The sequence below is a fragment of the Procambarus clarkii genome, chromosome 58, assembly GCF_040958095.1.
Source record: "Procambarus clarkii isolate CNS0578487 chromosome 58, FALCON_Pclarkii_2.0, whole genome shotgun sequence".
Classification (NCBI taxonomy): Eukaryota; Metazoa; Arthropoda; class Malacostraca; order Decapoda; family Cambaridae; genus Procambarus; species Procambarus clarkii.
Window position 1 is genome coordinate 25,303,982 of NC_091207.1, and position 20,640 is coordinate 25,324,621.

Genomic DNA, 20,640 nt, shown 5'->3' on the forward strand with positions numbered 1-20,640 from the left:
TTCGTTAGAGATGGACTGATAAAGGTGAGAAAAACCGCAGAGGGCAAAATGTTTACAATTACTAAAGAAGAGAACCTCAACACTTTCCTCTCCCAATGTGGTTTGTCTCACCTTATTATCACTCCCAGTGAATTAACTTAATTAACCCCCTGTCAACTAGTGGGGCTAGGTATCCGAAGTCTCCTTGTTTCATTTTCTGACTTAATTTTTAACTCACTCTTAACTAGTCATTTACTGAAATTTTTTAATTGAGTGCATTAATAGTTCTTCAGGACTTATTAATTATGCAGTCATAACGGAATTATTTATAGTTAATAGTCATTAGCTTAAATTTGCCTATGTTTATTATTCAACTTTTCTTTGATTTCATTTATTACCTAGGTTGTCTAGCCTCGCCATGCTCCCTTACTCCATTGTACCCCTGGCTTTGCCTGCATCTCAAATTGCAAATTGTTACTTACAGTGTACCTGAGAGTACTTGTAAGCAATCTACCTCATTTTTCATTTTTGCTCAATTTGTTTGTGTATTGCTTAGTCTTGTTTATATTTTTGTTTTGTATTTCTATAACTTGTGTTTTGTATAGTCCATGTTTATATGTTTTTTCTTTAATCTCATTTATTACCTAGGTTGCCTAGACTAGCCATACTCCCTTACTCCATTGTACCCCTGTAAGCCCCTTGTAAGCTAACTTTTTTTTTTTTTTATTCATTGTGTTTGTTTTGTACAGTATTGTGTACATATTTTTTCCCTTTTTTATAGCTTATTTCTACCTTGTAATTTGCCTTTCTTTCCTTGTTTTTCCTGCAATCAGCTTTTTTTATGCAGACAAGTATAGACCCAGAACTTAACCTCTTATCCACTATCTATGACAATAATCACTTTAATGATTTAAATTGCAGATATTTTGCAGCACATGATGTAAACAATGTATTAACTCATAATCACAATATCTCTGTAATCAATTTGAACGTTAGATCCCTAGGTAAACACTTCGATGATGTTAGTGCCTTGATTGAAACTATTGACAACAAATTCTCTTTTATTATACTTACTGAAACATGGTTGAAAGAGGATACTACTCAACTCTTTAACATGCCTAACTACTCAGCAATTCACAACTGTCGTCAACTTCAGAGAGGTGGTGGCACTGCTCTTTACTATCACCAAGAACTAACATGCTTAAAAGAAATTAGAACTAGAGACTGCTATGGGGAGTATATCTTCGCCAGCTTCAAAGTCAAAGGTGCCGAGTCTGTTCTGTCTGTGGGTGCAGTTTATAGAATTCCTAACACTGATGTGTCCGAATTCAACTCAAACCTTAGAAATCTAATACTTGATAACAGACTGAACAAAAACCACCTAATTATCGCAGGGGACTTTAATATTGACCTCTGCGAGCCAGAACACCCTACTGCTGTTAGCTTCCTCAACTGTATGAATTCCTGCTTCCTCATACCCTTAATCACTAGACCTACTAGAATCACTGATAGCACTGCCACGACTCTAGATCACATCTGGACAAACATAACCTCTCCGCTTTCTTCAGGTATAATCACCGATAGCACTACAGACCACTACCCCACATTTCTCTTAACTAACATTAGCAAACCACCTCTTGAGTCAAGAGAGATACGTTTTAGACTGCACAATGAAACTGCTATAGACAATTTTATAACTGCTGCTGATAATGTCAACTGGGAGTCCAAGTTAGGTAACATAGAGGACATCAACCTAGCAGTGCAATCTTTTCTTCAAAAAACTCTTAGCCTTTATAATACCCACTGTCCTATGCTTACAAAACAAGTCACAACCAAAAGGCTCAACAATCCCTGGCTTACAAAGGGAATACTTAAATCTATTAATAAAAAACATGACCTTGAGAAGAAGTATAGGTTAGGAATCGTCTCCAAAGAATTCTCAAAGAATTACTCATTATTGCTATCTGAGATAATTAGACGAGCCAAAACTAAATACTACGAAGATAAATTTACCCAAATAAAGAGCAACATTAAACAAACTTGGAGCACAATTTCACAAATATTGGGATCAAAGAAGTCTTTAAATAACAAACCGACTCTCCTGTCTAATAACGATGGTCAGCTTTCAGCCTCTGATTCTGCTATTGAGTTCAATAGGTTCTTCTCTTCCATTGGTTCATCCCTTGCTAATGATATTCCATCTTCCAGTACTGACATTAAGGACTATCTTACAGGTAACTATCCACAGTCTCTGTACCTAAAGCCTATTAATTCCGCTGACGTCAATGATATAATCCTTTCCCTTAAAACCAAGTCTGGTGCCCTTGAGGAGATACCAACTTTAATTTACAAAAAAGCCTCCAGACCTTTAGCCCCTACTATTGCTTTGCTCTTCAACAAGTCACTTGAACTCCAAACCTTTCCAGATATTCTAAAAAAAGCGAGAGTAACGCCTGTCCACAAATGTGGTGATCTCACAGATGTTAACAACTACAGACCTATATCAATCCTGCCAAACTTGTCAAAAAATTTTGAAAAACTAATCTATAAGCAGCTTTACTCATATCTAGCCAAACTCAATATACTTAGCCCTTGCCAATATGGCTTCAGACCCAAAAAAAGCACTAACGATGCACTTATTAGTATGCTTAACTCGATTCATACAGCTCTTGATAAAAATGAGTTCCCTGTTGGGTTATTTGTGGACCTGCGTAAAGCTTTTGATACTGTCAACCACCAAAACCTTCTTCAAAAATTACATCATTATGGAGTCAGAGGACACTCCCTACAATACCTCAAATCCTACCTTACTGACAGGCTCCAATATGTTTCTGTGAATAATACAATTTCTCCCACCCTACCCATCAACATTGGTGTTTTTCAGGGCAGCATACTTGGCCCTCTCCTCTTTCTCATCTACATTAATGACCTTCCAAATGCCTCCCAACACCTCAAACCAATTCTATTTGCTGACGACACAACCTTCATTTACTCCAGTCCTGACCCCCTTGCTCTAAATGCCACAGTAAATACTGAGCTAAATAAAGTCCATCTTTGGCTAACTGCCAACAAACTCACCCTTAACATTGACAAAACTTTCTATATTCTGTTTGGCAATAAATCCTCTAATCAAATAAATCTCAAAATAAACAATACCCAAATTTGTAACAAATTAGATGGCAAATTCCTTGGCATTCTCATTGACCACAAGCTGAATTTCCAGGGACACATTCTAAATATATCAAAAAAAGTTTCAAAAACTGTGGGCATTCTTTCTAAGATCAGATATTATGTACCATGCCCTGCCCTGGTGACTCTCTATTACTCCCTTATCTATCCATATCTCAACTATGGTATTTGTGCTTGGGGCTCTACTACCCAAAATCACTTACGTCCTCTAATTACTCAACACAAAGCTGCTATTAGGACAATATCCAACTCTGGCCCCAGGCATCACTCGGTACCCCTACTCAAATCTCTGAATATGTTAGACATTAAGTCACTGCACATTCTCTCATGTGTATTATACATATATAAAACGCTAAACTATAATGCCAATCCTGATCTCAAAAGCTTCATAGAAGGATGTAACAGAACCCATGAGCACCACACCAGAAATAAACACAGTTTTGATATTCCTAGAGTACGACTTAATCAAACTAGAAATGCTCTACAAATCAAGGGGCCCAGAATGTGGAATGACCTTCCCAACCATGTTAAAGACTGTACCTCTCTCAACCAGTTTAAGTCAAAAACGAAGCTATACCTAATAAATTCCCTGTAACCTACCTTACCCTTCTATTGTCAACCAATGTCTGTTGTTTAAGAGCGCTGTTTGTTGACATAATTGTATTTGTGCTGCTTTTTCATCTATGTTTTCATTTCTTGTTTTCATTCTACTCATTATGCTCAATTAGTATTAAGCTTGTCATTTAAGTTTATCATGCCCGAAACGCTTTGCGTAATAGTGGCTTTAGGCATTGTATGTACTAGCTCTACTTGTAAGTCAACCAATCTTTGTAAAAAATTATTGTATGTACCTTACCTAAATAAAAAATTATTATTATTATTATTATTATTATATCACAATTTTCACCATTATTATTGCTCCAATATGACATTTTTCTAATAAAAAGGCTATTTTCAGTGTAGATAATGCGATAATTATTATTAAATTGACTCTTGGCATCTGACGACGAGAGGAGAGTGAGGTAGTGGTGGGTGGTCTCTGTGGTCAGGTGCAGGTGGGAGGGGGGGGGGAGAATGGAGGCGCCAGTCACGTGTTGCCTATAGTGACACCACTTGCCTCCTGACAACAACTCTCTCACCAATGCCCCCCTGACACCATTTTATCACCATTTCAGCTGGGTGTCAGCTGCCTGGCTGACAACCTGCCTCCCAAGAGAATACTAACTTACACCACCTGCCCCCAAACAAAAAACCTTAACTACTGACACCACTTGCCTCCTGGCAACAACTCTCTCACCAATGCCCCCCTGACACCATTTTATCACCATTTTTATCACCATTTCTCCCTAGAAACAATGGGTAAGGATAATAAAACACTACATAACTGTTTACACTCTGGCGAATCATCGTTGATGACAGCCAGCTCTGACGCTCGGCCTCGGTGACCGCTTGGACGAACATTCCTCGCTTAATCGAACATTTGTATGTTCCACTGAACATTTGGTACCGAATTCAATTTGTTCGGCTCTTCCGGGAATTCGATAGAGCGGGGTTCGTTAGACTGAGGAAGCACTGTATATGATTTCGTGTCTAGCGCTATAATTTAAACGCCCCGCCTGGGATAGGGGCAGCTATAGTACAGCCACGACCGATAGTTGCCAGATGCCACCTAGAAAAAAAATCCAGGCCAACATTCTTGGGTGTTACAGCGTCAGTATTGAGCAAGCCACCAAGGCTGGCGCACGCAGCACGAGCTCACAGCACCGCTGTTCAGCTTGTAACCACAGCATCGCCTACAAATACCATAATATAAATGATACTGCTATTATTTAGCAGTGATAGTATTACTGAAGCCCCCTGACTGTGATAAAACTGACCAGGATTCTGATAATAGCAGGATTGTGGTGATATTTAGCGCTGTGCTCCATGGATGGAGGAATAAGGCTGTGGGAGGGAGGGTTGTGGCGTCGTTTTCTGACTGTGTGTGGCCACCATTTATTGACTGCACTCACCATACCAGCTTAGTGGTTCGATATGGTGAACACAAATGTAAATACTTATATATAACGTGTGTATAGTGTGAGATAACAGCGAGAGGAGTAGGTTGGGAGCCGCCATTTTGGTGAGGGAGGAGCGTCGTCTGCACGACTTGGCATGTTGTTTACTGATGGCCACTATGATCTTTGGGCACCATACCAGCTTATTTGTTCAGGTATGGTGAATAAAACAGGTAGATACTTATATATATAATGTGTGTATATAGCGTAATAACACCACAAACAATATTGTTGGAGGACAAATATTAGTGCGCCTGGCCTTGAGGGCGGCTGCCGATCAGCTGACTGTGTGAGTAGCTACGTCTTATTGCCTTTACTCACCATACAAGCTTAGATGTACAGTTATGGTGAACAAAACATGTAAATACGTATATATAACGTCTGTGTATAGTGAATTAATACAGAAAGAGTATTGTGGGAGGTGAATGAGGGTGAGTGAGGTGGTGTTGAGGGAGGGAGTGGCAGTGAGTGGCTCGCTGGTGTTTGGCGGTCATTCCTCGTTGCTTTTTGACTCACAAGACCAACTTAGTAGTTCGTTATGGTGTACAAAACATGCAAATACTTATATATAACCTGTGTATATAGTGTAACAACAGCAAAACTATTTGTTTATTGTTTTATGAACATAATAATTGAATCACTAATATGCACACCATAATTTTGAGTACAGCGATGATTCACACATTTTATTATATAAATATACCATAATTCACTGTATGAAATAATATTACTGCAAAAAAACTAAGAAAAAATCAGAGACATTGAAATAATTACGTAATAATATATTTGTGGCAACTGCCGTCTGACAGCTCGGGTGGAGTAGACCTTGTCTGGTGAAGGCTCTGCCAACGCTCCTTTTTTGCCACACTTCCCTACCCTATTGCGGCTAAAATATGCCACCTATGATTTTTTTGTTATTTTTTCCGTGATCAGGGAACAAAAATGAACACTTCTATAAGACGAAAGAATTTTTTGCATTTTTTTTTTTTTTGTTGCGCCTGTGGGTGTGAATTCCATTTGGGCCCCTAGCAGTTTGAGGGTTAATAAATGCCATGTTATGGAATGCGGAATAGGAGAACATAGCCCTCACACAACCTATATATTATGTGAGAAATTTTTAAAGAATTCTGATAAAGAAAGAGATCTATGGGTGGTTCTAGATAGAAAACTATCACCTGAGGATCACAAAGAATATTGTGCGAGGAGCCTATGCCACGCTTTCTAACTTCAGAATTGCTTTTAAATACATGGATAGCGATATACTAAAGAAATTGTTCACGACTTTTGTTAGGCCAAAGCTAGAATATGGAGTGGTTGTGTGGTGCCCATATCTTAAGAAGCACATCAACAAACTGGAAAAGGTGCAAAGACATACTACTAAGTGGCTCCCAGAACTTAAGGGCAAGAGCTACGAGGAGAGGTTAGAGGCATTATATATGCCAAAACTAGAAGACACAAGAAAAAGAGGTGATATGATCACTACATACAAAATAGTAACAGGAATTGATAAAATCGATAGGGAAGATTTCCTGAGACCTGGAACTTTAAGAACAAGAGGTCATAGATTTAAACTAGCTAAACACAGATGCAGAAGAAATTTAAGAAAATTCACTTTCGCAAACAGAGTGGTAGACGGTTGGAACAAGTTAGGCGAGATGGTGGTGAAGGCCAAGACCGTCAGTAGTTTCAAAGTGTTATATGACAAAGAGTGCTAGGAAGACGGGACACCACGAGCGTAGCTCTCATCCTGTAACTACACTTAGGTAATTACTACCATTAGCAGTAGGCAGCATCTTAGTACCTCTTCTATTTCTTGTATACATCAATGATTTGCCAAATGTTTCTAACATTCTTAAACCCATACTATTTGCTGATGATACTACTGTCATTTATTCTGACCCCAATCCCCACATACTAAATAATATTGTCAATAATGAACAAATCCACAAGGGCAATGACGAGGGTTTGAACCTGCGTCTGGGAGCATCCCAGACACTGCCTTAATCGATTGAGCTACGACATGGTTAAAAGGGTTGAAACCGAAGTTCTACTGAACTTACTGGATCCCGTAGCCTCTCCGAGGCACAAACCAGGTTTTACACAACCCCCCCTTGCACCCGAGGTATGTCAATAGGCCGTTCTCCCTCTTCGCCCTTACATCATCACACACAGAGATCACACTAATGTGATGCATCAAATGAACAAATCCACAAGGGCAGTGACGAGGATTCGAACCTGCGTCTGGGAGCATCCCAGACACTGCCTTAATCGACTGAGCTACGACAGGGTTAAAAGGTGCTCCCAGACGTAGGTTCAAATCCTCGTCACTGCCCTTGTTCATTTGTTCATTTGATGCATCACGTTAGTGTGATCTCTGTGTGTGATGATGTAAGGGCGAAGAGGGAGAACGGCCTATTGACATAGCTCGGGTGCAGGGGGAGGGGGGGTTGTGTAAAACCTGGTTTGTGCCTCGGAGAGGCTACGGGATCCAGTAAGTTCAGTAGAACTTCGGTTTCAACCCTTTTAACCCTGTCGTAGCTCAGTCGATTAAGGCAGTGTCTGGGATGCTCCCAGACGCAGGTTCGAATCCTCGTCACTGCCCTTGTGGATTTGTTCATTTGATGCATCACATTAGTGTGAACTCTGGTTTGTGTCCACTCATGGATGTCAACCAACAAACTCTCACTGAACATAGAAAATAACTACTACGTTTTATTTGGTAGTATCTTGTGGTTCCCACTTCCCCAATATTAGTACTTAAAACTGCTCAGCAGAAGGGGAGGGGGTATAATTAAAAAAATATTTGCATTATGTTAAAATGATAAAAAAATTTTAAACAACTCTCGTACTTTTTGGCTTCAGTGTCGTGAAACTTAAACAAAATATTTTCAGAAATGAATTTTAGACGAATATTAAAAAAAAAAAAGAACGTTTTGTTAATAAGGAGAACAGCTATTAACTGAAACTCTGAATTGTAATGTCAATCCTGACCTTCAACGGTTCCTAGAAGGTTGTAACAGAACTCATGGGCACCACACTAGAAACAAATACCTAATTGATATTAGAAGAGTACGACTTAATCAAACTAGGAATGCTCCACAAATCAAGGGACCCAGAATGTAGAATGACCTTCCCAATCATGTCAAAGATTGTACCTCTCTCAACCAGTTTAAGATGAAAACTAAGTACTACCTAAATAACTCCATGTAACCTACCTTACTTTTAAATGTCAACCCATGTCTTACTATTTAAAGAAAAAAAAATGCTGTTTGTTGACCAACTTGTATATTGGCTCTTTTCTACCATGTTCCCCCCTTTTTTTATCTTTTATAATTTATTCTTTCAATGCAATTTACACTTTAAGCTCAATTAGTATTAACACTATCGCACACCCCACGAGCACGCTGCAGACTTTGACGTCATGGCCCCAATGGTGCGGGCGAGCGTGCGACGCCGCCTAAATGTGTATACTCGTTTCAGTTTTCTCACCTTATTTCTGGTGCTACATCGTTCGTTTTGGTATCATTGTGTTCGCAAATAAATTCCCTACAAGTGTGTATAATGTCCAAAAGCCTGGCATGACTCCCAACAGCAAAGCCTAAAGTCGGCAAAAGTTACCCGTAAGCGCACAAAATCAGTAAAATGTGCATACTCGTTCCATTTTTCTCACCTTAATTCTCGTGCTACGTCGCTCGTTTTGGTATCATTGTGTTCGCAATTAAATTCCCTACATATCTGTATGAATATAATGTACAAAAGCCTTGAGTGTCTACTCGCAGAAAAGCCTAAAGTTACCCGTGAACGAGCACCAATTTGTATACTGCAACCTAATGTGTATACTCGTTCAGTTTGATTACATCAATTTTCGTGTTACGTCTTTCATTTTGGTATCAAATTGTTCGCAATAAAAAGGCGCGTATTTTAAAACTAGTCCCATAATAATAGAGCAATAACTGGAATTTTAACATATATTTTAATTCTGGAAGCTCATCATCACAAAATTATTTATATCTTTCCAGTGCTCTGACAAATTTTTGTGTTACATCTTTCATTTTGGTATCAAATTGTTCGCGACGTAAAGGGGCGCATTTTAAAACTAGTCCCAACATAATAGCACAATAAATAGAATTTTAACAAATATTTTAAAATTTTGACCAAAAACCTATTTATAATCATATAAGTGTTCGGGCATCAAGTTTCATGTTACATCTTTCATTTTGGGATCAAATTGTGCGCATTCTAAAGGCGCTTATTTTGATACTATCCCGAGGTCGATTGGATAAAAAAATGAATTTTATACAAATATTTTTGTAGTGGACGCAAGTCCGGTCCAAACCTAGGACTCGGGAGAAAAATAATGGACGAGAGTCCGGTCCAAAGTGACCGATAGTTTTAAGTTTTAGTCTAAGTGTTTTGTTCTGCACTTCACCTTGCCTGAAACGCTATGCGTAGTAGTGGCTTTAGGTATTGTATGTACTACCTCTTATCTTTAAATCAAACAGAATCTTTGTACTGTAACTCTGCAACTATGTATGTACTTTTCCTAAATAAATTATTATTATTATTAGAGATAACAGAATTTTCACAATTGCAACGTTGGAAAACCACCACTGTAGGTGAAATGTATGTGTTTTTAGCAATATGTATGTTGATAAAGCACTGTGTCAAACACGCTATCACAGATTACTGGAGCAAAGATCTGACTATTCCAACACCTTTCTTCTGGAAATATATGTCCCGAGACAGATTTCAGATACTCCTCAGGTGTCTGCATCTTGCAAGTAATGAGGACCGGACAGAGGATGATAGACTTTGGTGAGTGAGGCACTATATGAATGAAGTGATTGGAAAGTTAAGAGATTTTTATGTACCAGCACAGAAGCTGGTGACTGACGAATCCCTTGTGCTTTTCAAAGGACGTGTTTCATTCAAGCAGTATATTCCCTCCAAACGAAACAGATTTGGATTGAAATTCTTTGTACTGTGTGACTGTGTAACAGGATACGTGTTACACATGATTCTGTATTCAGCTAGCGATGTAGACATTCCCGGTAACAACGAACATGGTTTCTCCATGTTCACATTAATGTGAAGTCACTGATGGCACCATGGATGAACAAGGGCCACATCTTATACACAGATAACTACTATACAAGTCCATTGCTAGCTAGGTTCTTGATTGAAAATAGAACCAGATTGGTTGGCACAGTAAAGGCACGAAGAAGGGAAATGCCAGTGTTTGACGGTAGACTTGCAGTTGGTGAGTGCCAGCTACGGAAATGTGATCAAATACTCTCGGTTCTATGGAAAGACAAGAGAGAAGTGAACATGGTGAGGGGAGCCGGTCGGCTGAGCAGACAGCACGCTGGACTTGTGATCCTGTGGTACTGGGTTCGATCCCAGGCACCGGCGAGCAACAATGGGCAGAGTTTCTTTCACCCTATGCTCCTGTTACCTAGCAGTAAAATAGGTACCTGGGTGTTAGTCAGCTGTCACGGGCTGCTTCCTGGGGGTGGAGGCCTGGTCAAGGACCGGGCCGCAGGGACACTAAAAAGCCCCGAAATCATCTCAAGATAACCTCAAGAAGATGCTGACAACCGTTCATGAGGGTACAATGGTGAACAGTGGCAAGGTGAACTGTGTATCGAAAGAACCAGTATATAAGCCAGATTGTGTTCTTGACAATAATATCAACATGAGTTTGATTGATAAGGCTGTCATGATGGTTGGCACTATCGAGTGTGTGCAGAAAATATTTAAATGGACGAAAAAAGTGTTTTTCCATCTTGTTGACATGAGCATGTTGAACTGCTATAATATGTGTCTGGTGAAAACTGGACGTAAACCTAGTTTCAGTGCGCTTGCTTTTACACTTGCAACACAGTTATTAGCAAAGTTTGGTTAACCCTTAAAGTGCGCATCACTTCATATGAAGTGTAAATCGTTTTACCAGTCAACTGCGCTTCACTTCATATGAAGTGTATGGGTACCGCGCACGATTTGAATGGCCCGCGGTGTAGCTGGGGGTCCCATACGCTGCCCAGGGGCTCTAGTAAACAGCGGCCATTTTGAAAAAAAATCCAGCTCACGATTCGATGGCATGGGAGGCCTCAGTTTAGCGAGAGTCACCATGGCGAGCGCACGGTCAAACGCCTCACGGGCACGCACCACTCAGTCCCTCACCCCAGAGCAAATAGCCCACAAATTATTCTCTGAAGGTGAAGAAAGTGTGTTTGACGATTCAGACAACGATGAGGATTATACACAGTTGTCGGGTGATAGCAGCAGCAGCAGTGAAAGTGAGAATGACCGCCATGCCATGGCGAGGCCTATACGCTCTCCCATGCCTCCTCGCCCATTTTCTACCCCAATTCTACCACGACCTCACAGTTCCTGTGGATATTTTCTGTTTGAGGGTGACGAGTCAGAGGGAGGTGACTCCTTTTCTGGGTTTAGTGACTCAGATCAAAGTTTTATTGAGCCTGTGGCTGGTACCAGTGGTGTAACTGGGCGAGAAATTGTCGCGTCAGCAGCATCTCGCCCGGCCAAGCGCCACCGCATGGCACCACATGAGGGACCAAGACCCTCGTGTTCACGTGCACCCACCTCACGTGCACGTAGCCGCCGTGCTTCTCGCAGACGGTATTCAGCTCCTGGTCGCCGGTATGCATCGCTTCCTCGCCGTCTTTCCTCTGCATCTCGCAGGACGCCTGGTGTACTTGAGTGGAGTGATGGTGACGATTTTATTCCTAATATTCCTCACTTTGACGATAAATATGTAGGGATTACAAACCTTTTCCCTAATCAAGGTGAGGACATGGCTGAGATGGAATATTTTACAGCATTCTATGATGAACCACTCATGGAATACATTGTACACCAAACGAACCTGCATGCTGCTTACCTGATTGAGAGGGAAATCACAGAATTTTCACGACTGCAGCGTTGGAAAAATACCACAGTGGCGGAAATGTATGTGTTTTTGGCACTCTGTTTGTTGATGAAGCACTGTCACAAACATGCAATAAATGACTATTGGAGCAAGGACAAGACAATACCAACACCTTTATTCGGGAAATATATGTCACGAGACAGGTTTCAGATACTCCTCAGGTGTCTACATTTTGGAAGTGTTCAGGACCGAACACCTGATGATAGACTGTGGCGAGTGAGGCACTACATGAACGATGTTATTGGAAAATTCAGAGATTTTTACGTACCAGCACAGAAGCTGGTGGTTGATGAATCTCTCATACTTTTCAAGGGACGTGTTCCATTCAAACAGTACATTCCCTCAAAACGAAACCGATTTGGCCTGAAATTTTTTGTTCTTTGTGATTGTGAGACAGGATACGTGTTACACATGATTCTGTACTCGGCTAGTGATGTAGACATTCCCGGTAACGACGAACATGGATTCTCGGGGAGTGTAGTGAAGACCATCATGGCTCCGTGGATGAACAAGGGACACATTTTATACACAGATAATTACTATACAAGTCCCTTGCTAGCTCGGTTCTTGCTAGAAAATAGAACCGGATTGGTTGGTACAGTAAAGCCACAACGAAGGGAAATGCCTGTGTTTGACAACGACATTGCAGTTGGTGAGTGTCAGAGAAGGAAAAGTGATAACATTCTGTCAGTTCGGTGGAAAGACAAAAGAGAGGTGAACTTGTTGACAACAATTCATGATGGAACAATGGTGAACAGTGGGAAAGTGAGCCATAAAACAAACGCACCACTATATAAGCCAGACTGTGTTTTAGACTATAATATCAACATGCGGTTGATTGATAAATCAGACATGATGATTGGCACTGCAGAGTGTGCGGAAGACATGTAGGTGGACGAAAAAAGTGTTCTTCCATCTTGTGGACATGAGCATGCTGAACTGTTTCAACATGTACCTTGTGAGAACTGGACGTAAGCCCACTTTCCGTGACTTTGTATTTGATGCTGCAATACAGTTATTAGGAAAGTTTGCAAAAGATGTCCCAGGTATTCAGCAGCCCATCATAAACCCACTGTTGCAGCATGCTGGTACTCCACGCCTCGCTCACACTGAAGGCTTCCTAGCACACAAACTTAAGTATTTGCCACCTGGTGTGAAGCGTGCAATAGCCCAACGTGATTGCTTGGTGTGTAAAACAACGACACGTAGAGACAAGAAACGGAAGCTTGTGCAAACATGGTGTGAAACGTGTGGTATCCCATTATGTGCTGTCGACTGCTTCAATGACTACCACAGTCTAGAAATCTTCTAAGTGTGCTTCAAAGTGTGTATAGCGTGTGCGAGTGTGTAAATATGTAAACATATAAGCAGATAGCGTGTGCGTGTGTGTAAATATATACAAATATAAGCAGAACATACAATATAATAGACTGTAATGACATATTATATTGCCGTAATTGAAAACATTTGTGTGCGCCTGTGTATACTCAAATATGCAACAATTATTGATACAAAATATGTTCAAACAGTATTTGAAACACAATTAGTGAAAAAAAATTAGATAAAATGCGCTTAGACATTGTAAATAAATAGCGCGAAAATATATTTGTGGCAACTCTGGCTGTTTGAGGACCGCGCGCAACATCTCCCGGGCGTGTACTGCATGAGCGAACATGCAGATTGTGACGTCATCACCGAGCTTCTCTGCTCTATTGCAACAAAAGTAAGTACAATAGAATTTTTTTTTTTTCCCGTGATCAGTGAACAGAACTTAACAGATTAGCAAAAAAAAAAAATTTTTTTTTTTTTCAAAATGACATGCGCCTGTGTGGATAGCAGGATATTAGACCCCGAGCATGTTAAGGGTTAAGATGTTCCTGGCATACAAAGACCAATGATGAACCCAGTGTTGCAGCATGCTGCAACACCCAGGCTCGCTCACATGGAGCCCTTTCAGTAAAACAGACTAAAACATTTGCCACCAGCTGGAAAGCATGCAATAGGCCAACGTGAATACCTAGTATGTAAAACAACAAAAAGGAGAGAACAGAAACGTAAAGTGGTGCAAACATGGTGTGAAGCGTGTGCAGTTTCAGTGTGTGCTGTCGACTGCTTCAACGACTACCACTCTCTCCAAGAATTCTAAATATGCAATAATAGTGCAAAAACCTGTACATAGTGCATGCTTGTGTGTACATATAATAATGAACATTGTGATTACATAACATAATGGCATAATGGAAAACATTTGTGTGCACATGTGTATACTCGATGTATGAAGCATTTATTGACAATGACTGTGATGTAATATTATGTGCAACACAATTAGTGACTAATATTGCTAATAAAATAGACCAAGACACTGTAAATAATGACGCGAAAATAAATTTGTGGCAACACTGGCTGCTTAAAGACGGCGCGCGACGCCTCTGGGATGCACCGTGCATGAGCGATCATGCAGGGTGTGACGTCATCACCCATATTGTCGGCTCAATTACATCGTCGGTATATACAATTTATTTTTTTTATATTTTTCTCGTGGTCAGGGAACACGACTTAACAGGTTAGGAAAAAAAATATTTTTTTTTTATATGCACCTGTGGGCGACAAATACTAAATAGCCCGGAGCCACACAAGGGTTAAAAAGATAGAGGCCATGGAATTGGGGGTGCTATATTAAGTTGGATTAGGGCATGACCATACCAAAGGAAACAAAAAGTTAGTATAAATTGGATTAAGTCAAACTGGGAAAATGTTGTAAGTGAAGTGCCTCAAGGCTCTATTCCTCTGTTATTTAGAATATATATAAATGATTTAGATTCAGGTTTGAGCAGTAATATTTGCAAAGTTGCCGATGATACTAAAATTGGGAGGGAAATAAACATGGAAAAAGACTCACTTTCACTTCAAGACGATCTAAATGGTCAAAAATGGTTTTGAAATGGTCAAAAGATTCGCAGATGCAGTTTAATGCTGACAAATGTAAGGTTTTGAGGCTAGGTAATGATAATAGAGTTACAAGATACGAGCTAGATGGTGATGAGATTGCAAAGTCGTAATAAGGTATATAGGACACTGGGATTATAAATCGAAGTGTTAGTCATAAGACACCTGGTGTTGTTCTTCAGCTATATCCTGCTCTAGTTAGAACATAAGAACATAAGAACAAAGGTAACTGCAGAAGGCCTATTGGCCCATATGAGGCAGATCCTATTTATAACCACCCAATCCCACTCATATACATGTCCAACCCACGCTTGAAACAATCGAGGGACCCCACCTCCAGCACGTTACGCGGTAATTGGTTCCACAAATCAACAACCCTGTTACTGAACCAGTATTTACCCAAGTCTTTCCTAAATCTAAACTTATCCAATTTATACACATTGTTTCGTGTTCTGTCTTGTGTTGATACTTTTAATACCCTATTAATATCCCCTTTGTTATGTCCATTCACCCACTTGTAAACCTCTATCATGTCACCCCTAACTCTTCGCCTTTCCAGTGAATGCAACTTAAGCTTTGTTAATCTTTCTTCATATGAAAGATTTCTAATTTAGGGAATTAACTTAGCCATCCTACGCTGGACACGTTCAAGTGAATTTATATCCATTCTATAATATGGCGACCAAAACTGAACTGCATAATCTAAATGGGGCCTAACTAGAGCAAGATATAGCTTGAGAACCACACCAGGTGTCTTGTTACTAACGCTGCGATTAATAAATCCAAGTGTCCGATTTGCCTTATTACGAACATTTATGCATTGATCCTTTTGTTTTAAATTCTTATTAATCATAACTCCCAGATCCCTTTCGCAATCCGACTTCGCAATCTCAACACCATCTAGCTCGTATCTTGTAACTCTATCATCATTACCTAACCTCAGAACTTTACATTTATCAGCATTAAACTGCATCTGCCAATCCTTTGACCATTTCAAAACCCTATCTAAATCAACTTGAAGTGATAGCGAGTCCTCCTCCGAATTAATTTCCCTACCGATTTTCGTATCATCGGCAAATTTGCAAATGTTGCTACTCAAACCTGAATCTAAATCATTTATATATATTATAAACAACAGAGGTCCCAGGACAGAGCCTTGAGGCACTCCACTTACAACATTTTCCCACTCTGACTTGATTCCATTTATACTAACTCTCTGTTTCCTTTGGTATAGCCATGCCCTAATCCAGCTTAATATAGCACCCCCAATACCATGAGACTATCTTTTTAATCAGTCTTTCATGTGGCACTGTATCAAAAGCTTTGCTAAAGTCAAGGTACACAACATCACAATCCTTACCACTATCAACTGCCTCAACTATGCTAGAATAAAAAGATAGCAAATTTGTTAAACATGAACGGCCATTTATAAAACCATGTTGCGACTCAATTATTAATTTATGTTTTTCAAGATGAAGACGAATTTTATTTGCTATTATAGATTCGAGTAACTTTCCCACAATAGACGTTAGACTAATTGGTCGATAGTTAGACGCAAGTGATCTATCTCCTTTCTTAAAAACTGGTATCACATTAGCAACTTTCCAAAACTCTGGCACTCTGCCTGACTATTGATTTATTAAATATGGTTGACAGTGGGTCACAAAGTTCCTCTTTGCATTCTTTAAGCACCCTGGCAAACACTTCATCCGGCCCTGGGGATTTGTTTGGTTTGAGTTTTACTATTTGTTTAAGAACATCCTCCCTGGTAATAATATCCCCTTTGTTATGTCTATTCATCCACTTGTAAACCTCTATCATGTCACCCTCTAACTCTTTGCCTTTCCAGTGAATGCAACTTAAGCTTTGTTAATATTTCTTCATATGAGAGATTTCTAATTTGGGGAATTAACTTATCCATCCTACGCTGGACACGTTCAAGTGAATTTATATCCATTCTATAGTACGGCGACCACAACTGAACTGCATAATCTAATAGGGCCTAACCAGAGCTAGATATAGCTGAAGCACAGCTGAACCACACCAGGTGTCTTGTTACTAACGCTTCGATTAATAAATCCCAGTGTCCTATTTACAGTACCTTATTACGAACATTCATGCATTGATCCTTTTGTTTTAAATTCTTACTAATCATAACTCCCAGATCCCTTTCGCAATTAAACCGACTTCGCAATCTCAACACCATCTAGCTCTTATCTTGTAACTCTATCATCATTACCTAGCCTCAGAACTTTACATTTATCAGCATTAAACTGCATCTCCCAATCCTTTGACCATTTCAAAACCCTATTTAGATCAACTTGAAGTGATAGTGAGTCTTCTTCCGTATTAATTTCCCTACCAATTTTTGTATCATCGGCAAATTTGCAAATGTTGCTACTCAAACCTGAATCTAAATCATTTATATATACAGTATTATAAACAACAGAGGTCCCAGGACAGAGCCTTGAGGCACTCCACTTACAACATTTTCCCACACTGACTTGACTCCATTTATACTAACTCTGTTTCCTTTGGTATAGCCATGCCCTAATCCAGCTTAATATAACACCCCCAATACCATGAGCCTCTATCTTTTTAATCAGTCTTTCATGTGGCACTGTATCAAAAAATAGGGTCCATTTAGATTATGCAGTTCAGTTTTGGTCACTGTACTATAGAATGGATATAAATTCACTATAAGTGTCCACCGTAGGGTGACAAAGCTAATTCCCCAAATTAGAAACTTGTCATATGAAGAAAGATAGACAAAGCTTAAATTACATTATCTAGAAAGGCAAAGAATTAGGGGTGACATGATAAAGGTGTACAAGTGTATGAAGGGATATCACAAAGAGGGATATTAATAGGGCCTAACAAGATACTGATAAACTGATGAACACCACCAGGTGTCCCATTACTAACACTTCAATAAATAAATCCCTGTGTCCTATTTGCCTATTACAAACATTTATGCACTGATTTTTTTGTTTTAAATTCTTACTAATCATAACTCCCAGATTCCTTTCGCAACCCGACTTTGCAATCTCAACACCATCTAGCTCGTATCTTGCAATTCTAATTGTCATTACCTAGCCTAGCTAATTACTTTACATTACATTACCTAGCTAATATCCCTCTTTTCACACTAGAGATGCTATACCGATGATGACACTTTTCAAAACGCTTGTGCTCTCTAGAGTGGAGTACTGCTGCACAATGACAGCCCCTTTCAAAGCTGGAGAAATTGCTGACCTGGAGCGCATTCCAGAGATCCTTTACTGCTAGAATCCACTCAGTAAAACACCTAAACTATTGGGACCGACTAAAGAGCCTAAATCTGTACTCCCTTGAGCACAGGCGGGAGAGATACATAATAATTTACACATGGAAAATATTAGCGGGGCTGGTCCCAAACCTGCACACAGGCATAACATCACATGAGACCAGAAGACATGGCAGGATGTGCAGAATACCCCCGTTGAAAAGCGGAGGTGCAACAGGTACTCTGAGAGAGAACTCTATCAACATCAGAGGCCCGAGACTGTTCAACATGCTTCCGCTACACATAAGGGGCATAACTGGCAATCCCCTCACAGTGTTCAAGACAGAACTGGATAAGCACCTCCAAAGGATACCTGATCAACCAGGCTGTGACTCATAAGACAGGCTGCGAGCAGCCGCGTCCAACAGCCTGGTTGATCAGTCCAGCAACCAGGAGGCCTGGTCGACGACCGGGCCGCGGGGACGCTAAGCCCCGGAAGCACCTCAAGGTAACCTCAAGACAAGGCAAGGTAGCCTAGCTTATTACCTAGCCTTCTCATCTTTATCTAGCCTTATCATCATTACCTAACCTTATCATAATTATGAGCCATTATTTTGTAATAGTGGTTGAGTAACTGACAGACAGGATCTTCCTGCTCTAAACCCATATTGTCCTGGGTTGTGTAGTTCATTATTTTTCAATAAAACTAGAAATTTAATTCCTAATCTTGCATGACATTTTTGCACAGATTTAGTTTGATTCTGGGGATATCAGAGATATTTATTTCTGGTGTGGAGCTCACTGGTTCTATTACACCTATCAAGGAAAAGTTTCAGATCAAGATTAACATTTAGGAACAAGGTTTTGTACATGTAGATAGCAAACGAGAATGTGTGAAGCGAGTGTATGTTTAGCACAATAAGGGACTTATACAAAGGGGGAGGGGGGTGTCTGAAGACAGAGCTTGTTATAGTTATAATGGGACATTTTTGCCGAGTGATGATGGGCTTGGACATCTTAATACTTTCCAGTGTTGTATTGCTGTTTGGGTCAACCCATGTGTTGCGTTTCCACAATGGTCGCCCAAGTTAAAATCGGCGAACACCGATTTAAACGTTAAAAATTTCCCTATAGATATGAAGTCCCCATGGCGCAGTGGTAAAACACTAATTTAAATGATAAAAAACTTTTGATTTTTTGTTTAAAAAGTTATCAAGATGTTTTCAACATTATTCTTGAGGCGTTCACCGATTTTAACTTGGGTGACCGTTGTAGAAATGCAACACATAGGTTAACCCAATTGACAATCTGGTCAGATTCTATCAACGGTTCAACCATTTCCATTACCAGTCTCTACTCATGAAAAACTGATATACTGGCATTCCTACTCACCTCGCATGTCAATCTTTACAACATATATCCTCGTGTAGTGAGAGTAACTGGGCAAGAAGCCCCTGCGTTCACCACCATCCTTCTTTCTGATATTAGGTGCAGTTTGCATGAAGGGTTTGTCCTCCCGTTGACTGCACCAGTGCAGATGTTGGTAGACGCGTTTATGTTGAGGATGCTCGGAGTTTCAAAGGTACTTGTTGCGTTGTGCTGTAGATAGAGGAGCGGCGACTAAAACAAGAAGTGTGTGTTTGAGGGAGACTTGCCGCACCGCAGGGCAGTATGTTATGTTTATGGCGTCAGCTGATCCATGGGATACAAGACACTCTGTACATTGACAACATCGCACACTAATACTTTTACCACTTCGGACACCAGCTTTGGACGTTTCGCATATGTTTACGTGTTCAATACTAAAACGACAATATATTGTTATTAACAATTAAAATCTTCTACTTAACAGGCATATAGTTATTAAATGAAGTTTAGTGATGTGATGGACATAATCCAGGCTTGGTAAGGACGCTGCCCGCCAGCGTAAACACAACACACCCGAATGCCCACAAACACGATACAACGCACAAAACACAGCCCTTTTGTCAGTTTTTGGATAAACTTCTTTTACATTTATTATGTGATAGATATACTTGTATATAATAATAACTATTATAGGTAAGCACCTAATATGTATATATTAATCGATAAAAACGAAATCAGAATCCACACGCCTGTCTTTATATGTCTTTTGTGTAAAAGTATTTTGGGCGCTCATATATTTGTGCGCTAGCTTGCGTTCACAACTGTTCTCACCAACAAGCATTATTATTATTATTAATATTATTTTTTAGATATATACAAGAGTT

The 20,640-nt window shown here is 39.9% G+C and overlaps 1 protein-coding gene across 5 annotated transcripts in view; it reads right to left on the bottom strand.

Moving 5' to 3' along the window:
• LOC138353540 (uncharacterized) overlaps nt 1-20,329 on the bottom strand; it is a 36,928-nt gene extending 16,599 nt beyond the window's left edge. For 2 of the 5 annotated variants that reach the window (XM_069306700.1, XM_069306702.1), the window contains exon 1: nt 19,781-20,327. Coding sequence is in view for 1 of the 5 variants with exons in the window: in XM_069306699.1 (XP_069162800.1) it covers nt 19,781-19,889 (109 nt within the window). In the remaining 4 variants the exon portion in view is untranslated. Of the gene's footprint in view, nt 1-19,780 lie in introns of all 5 variants that reach the window. The other 3 variants (XR_011223206.1, XM_069306699.1, XM_069306701.1) reach the window with 3 other exon arrangements.
• Nucleotides 20,330-20,640: the final 311 nt, after the last annotated feature.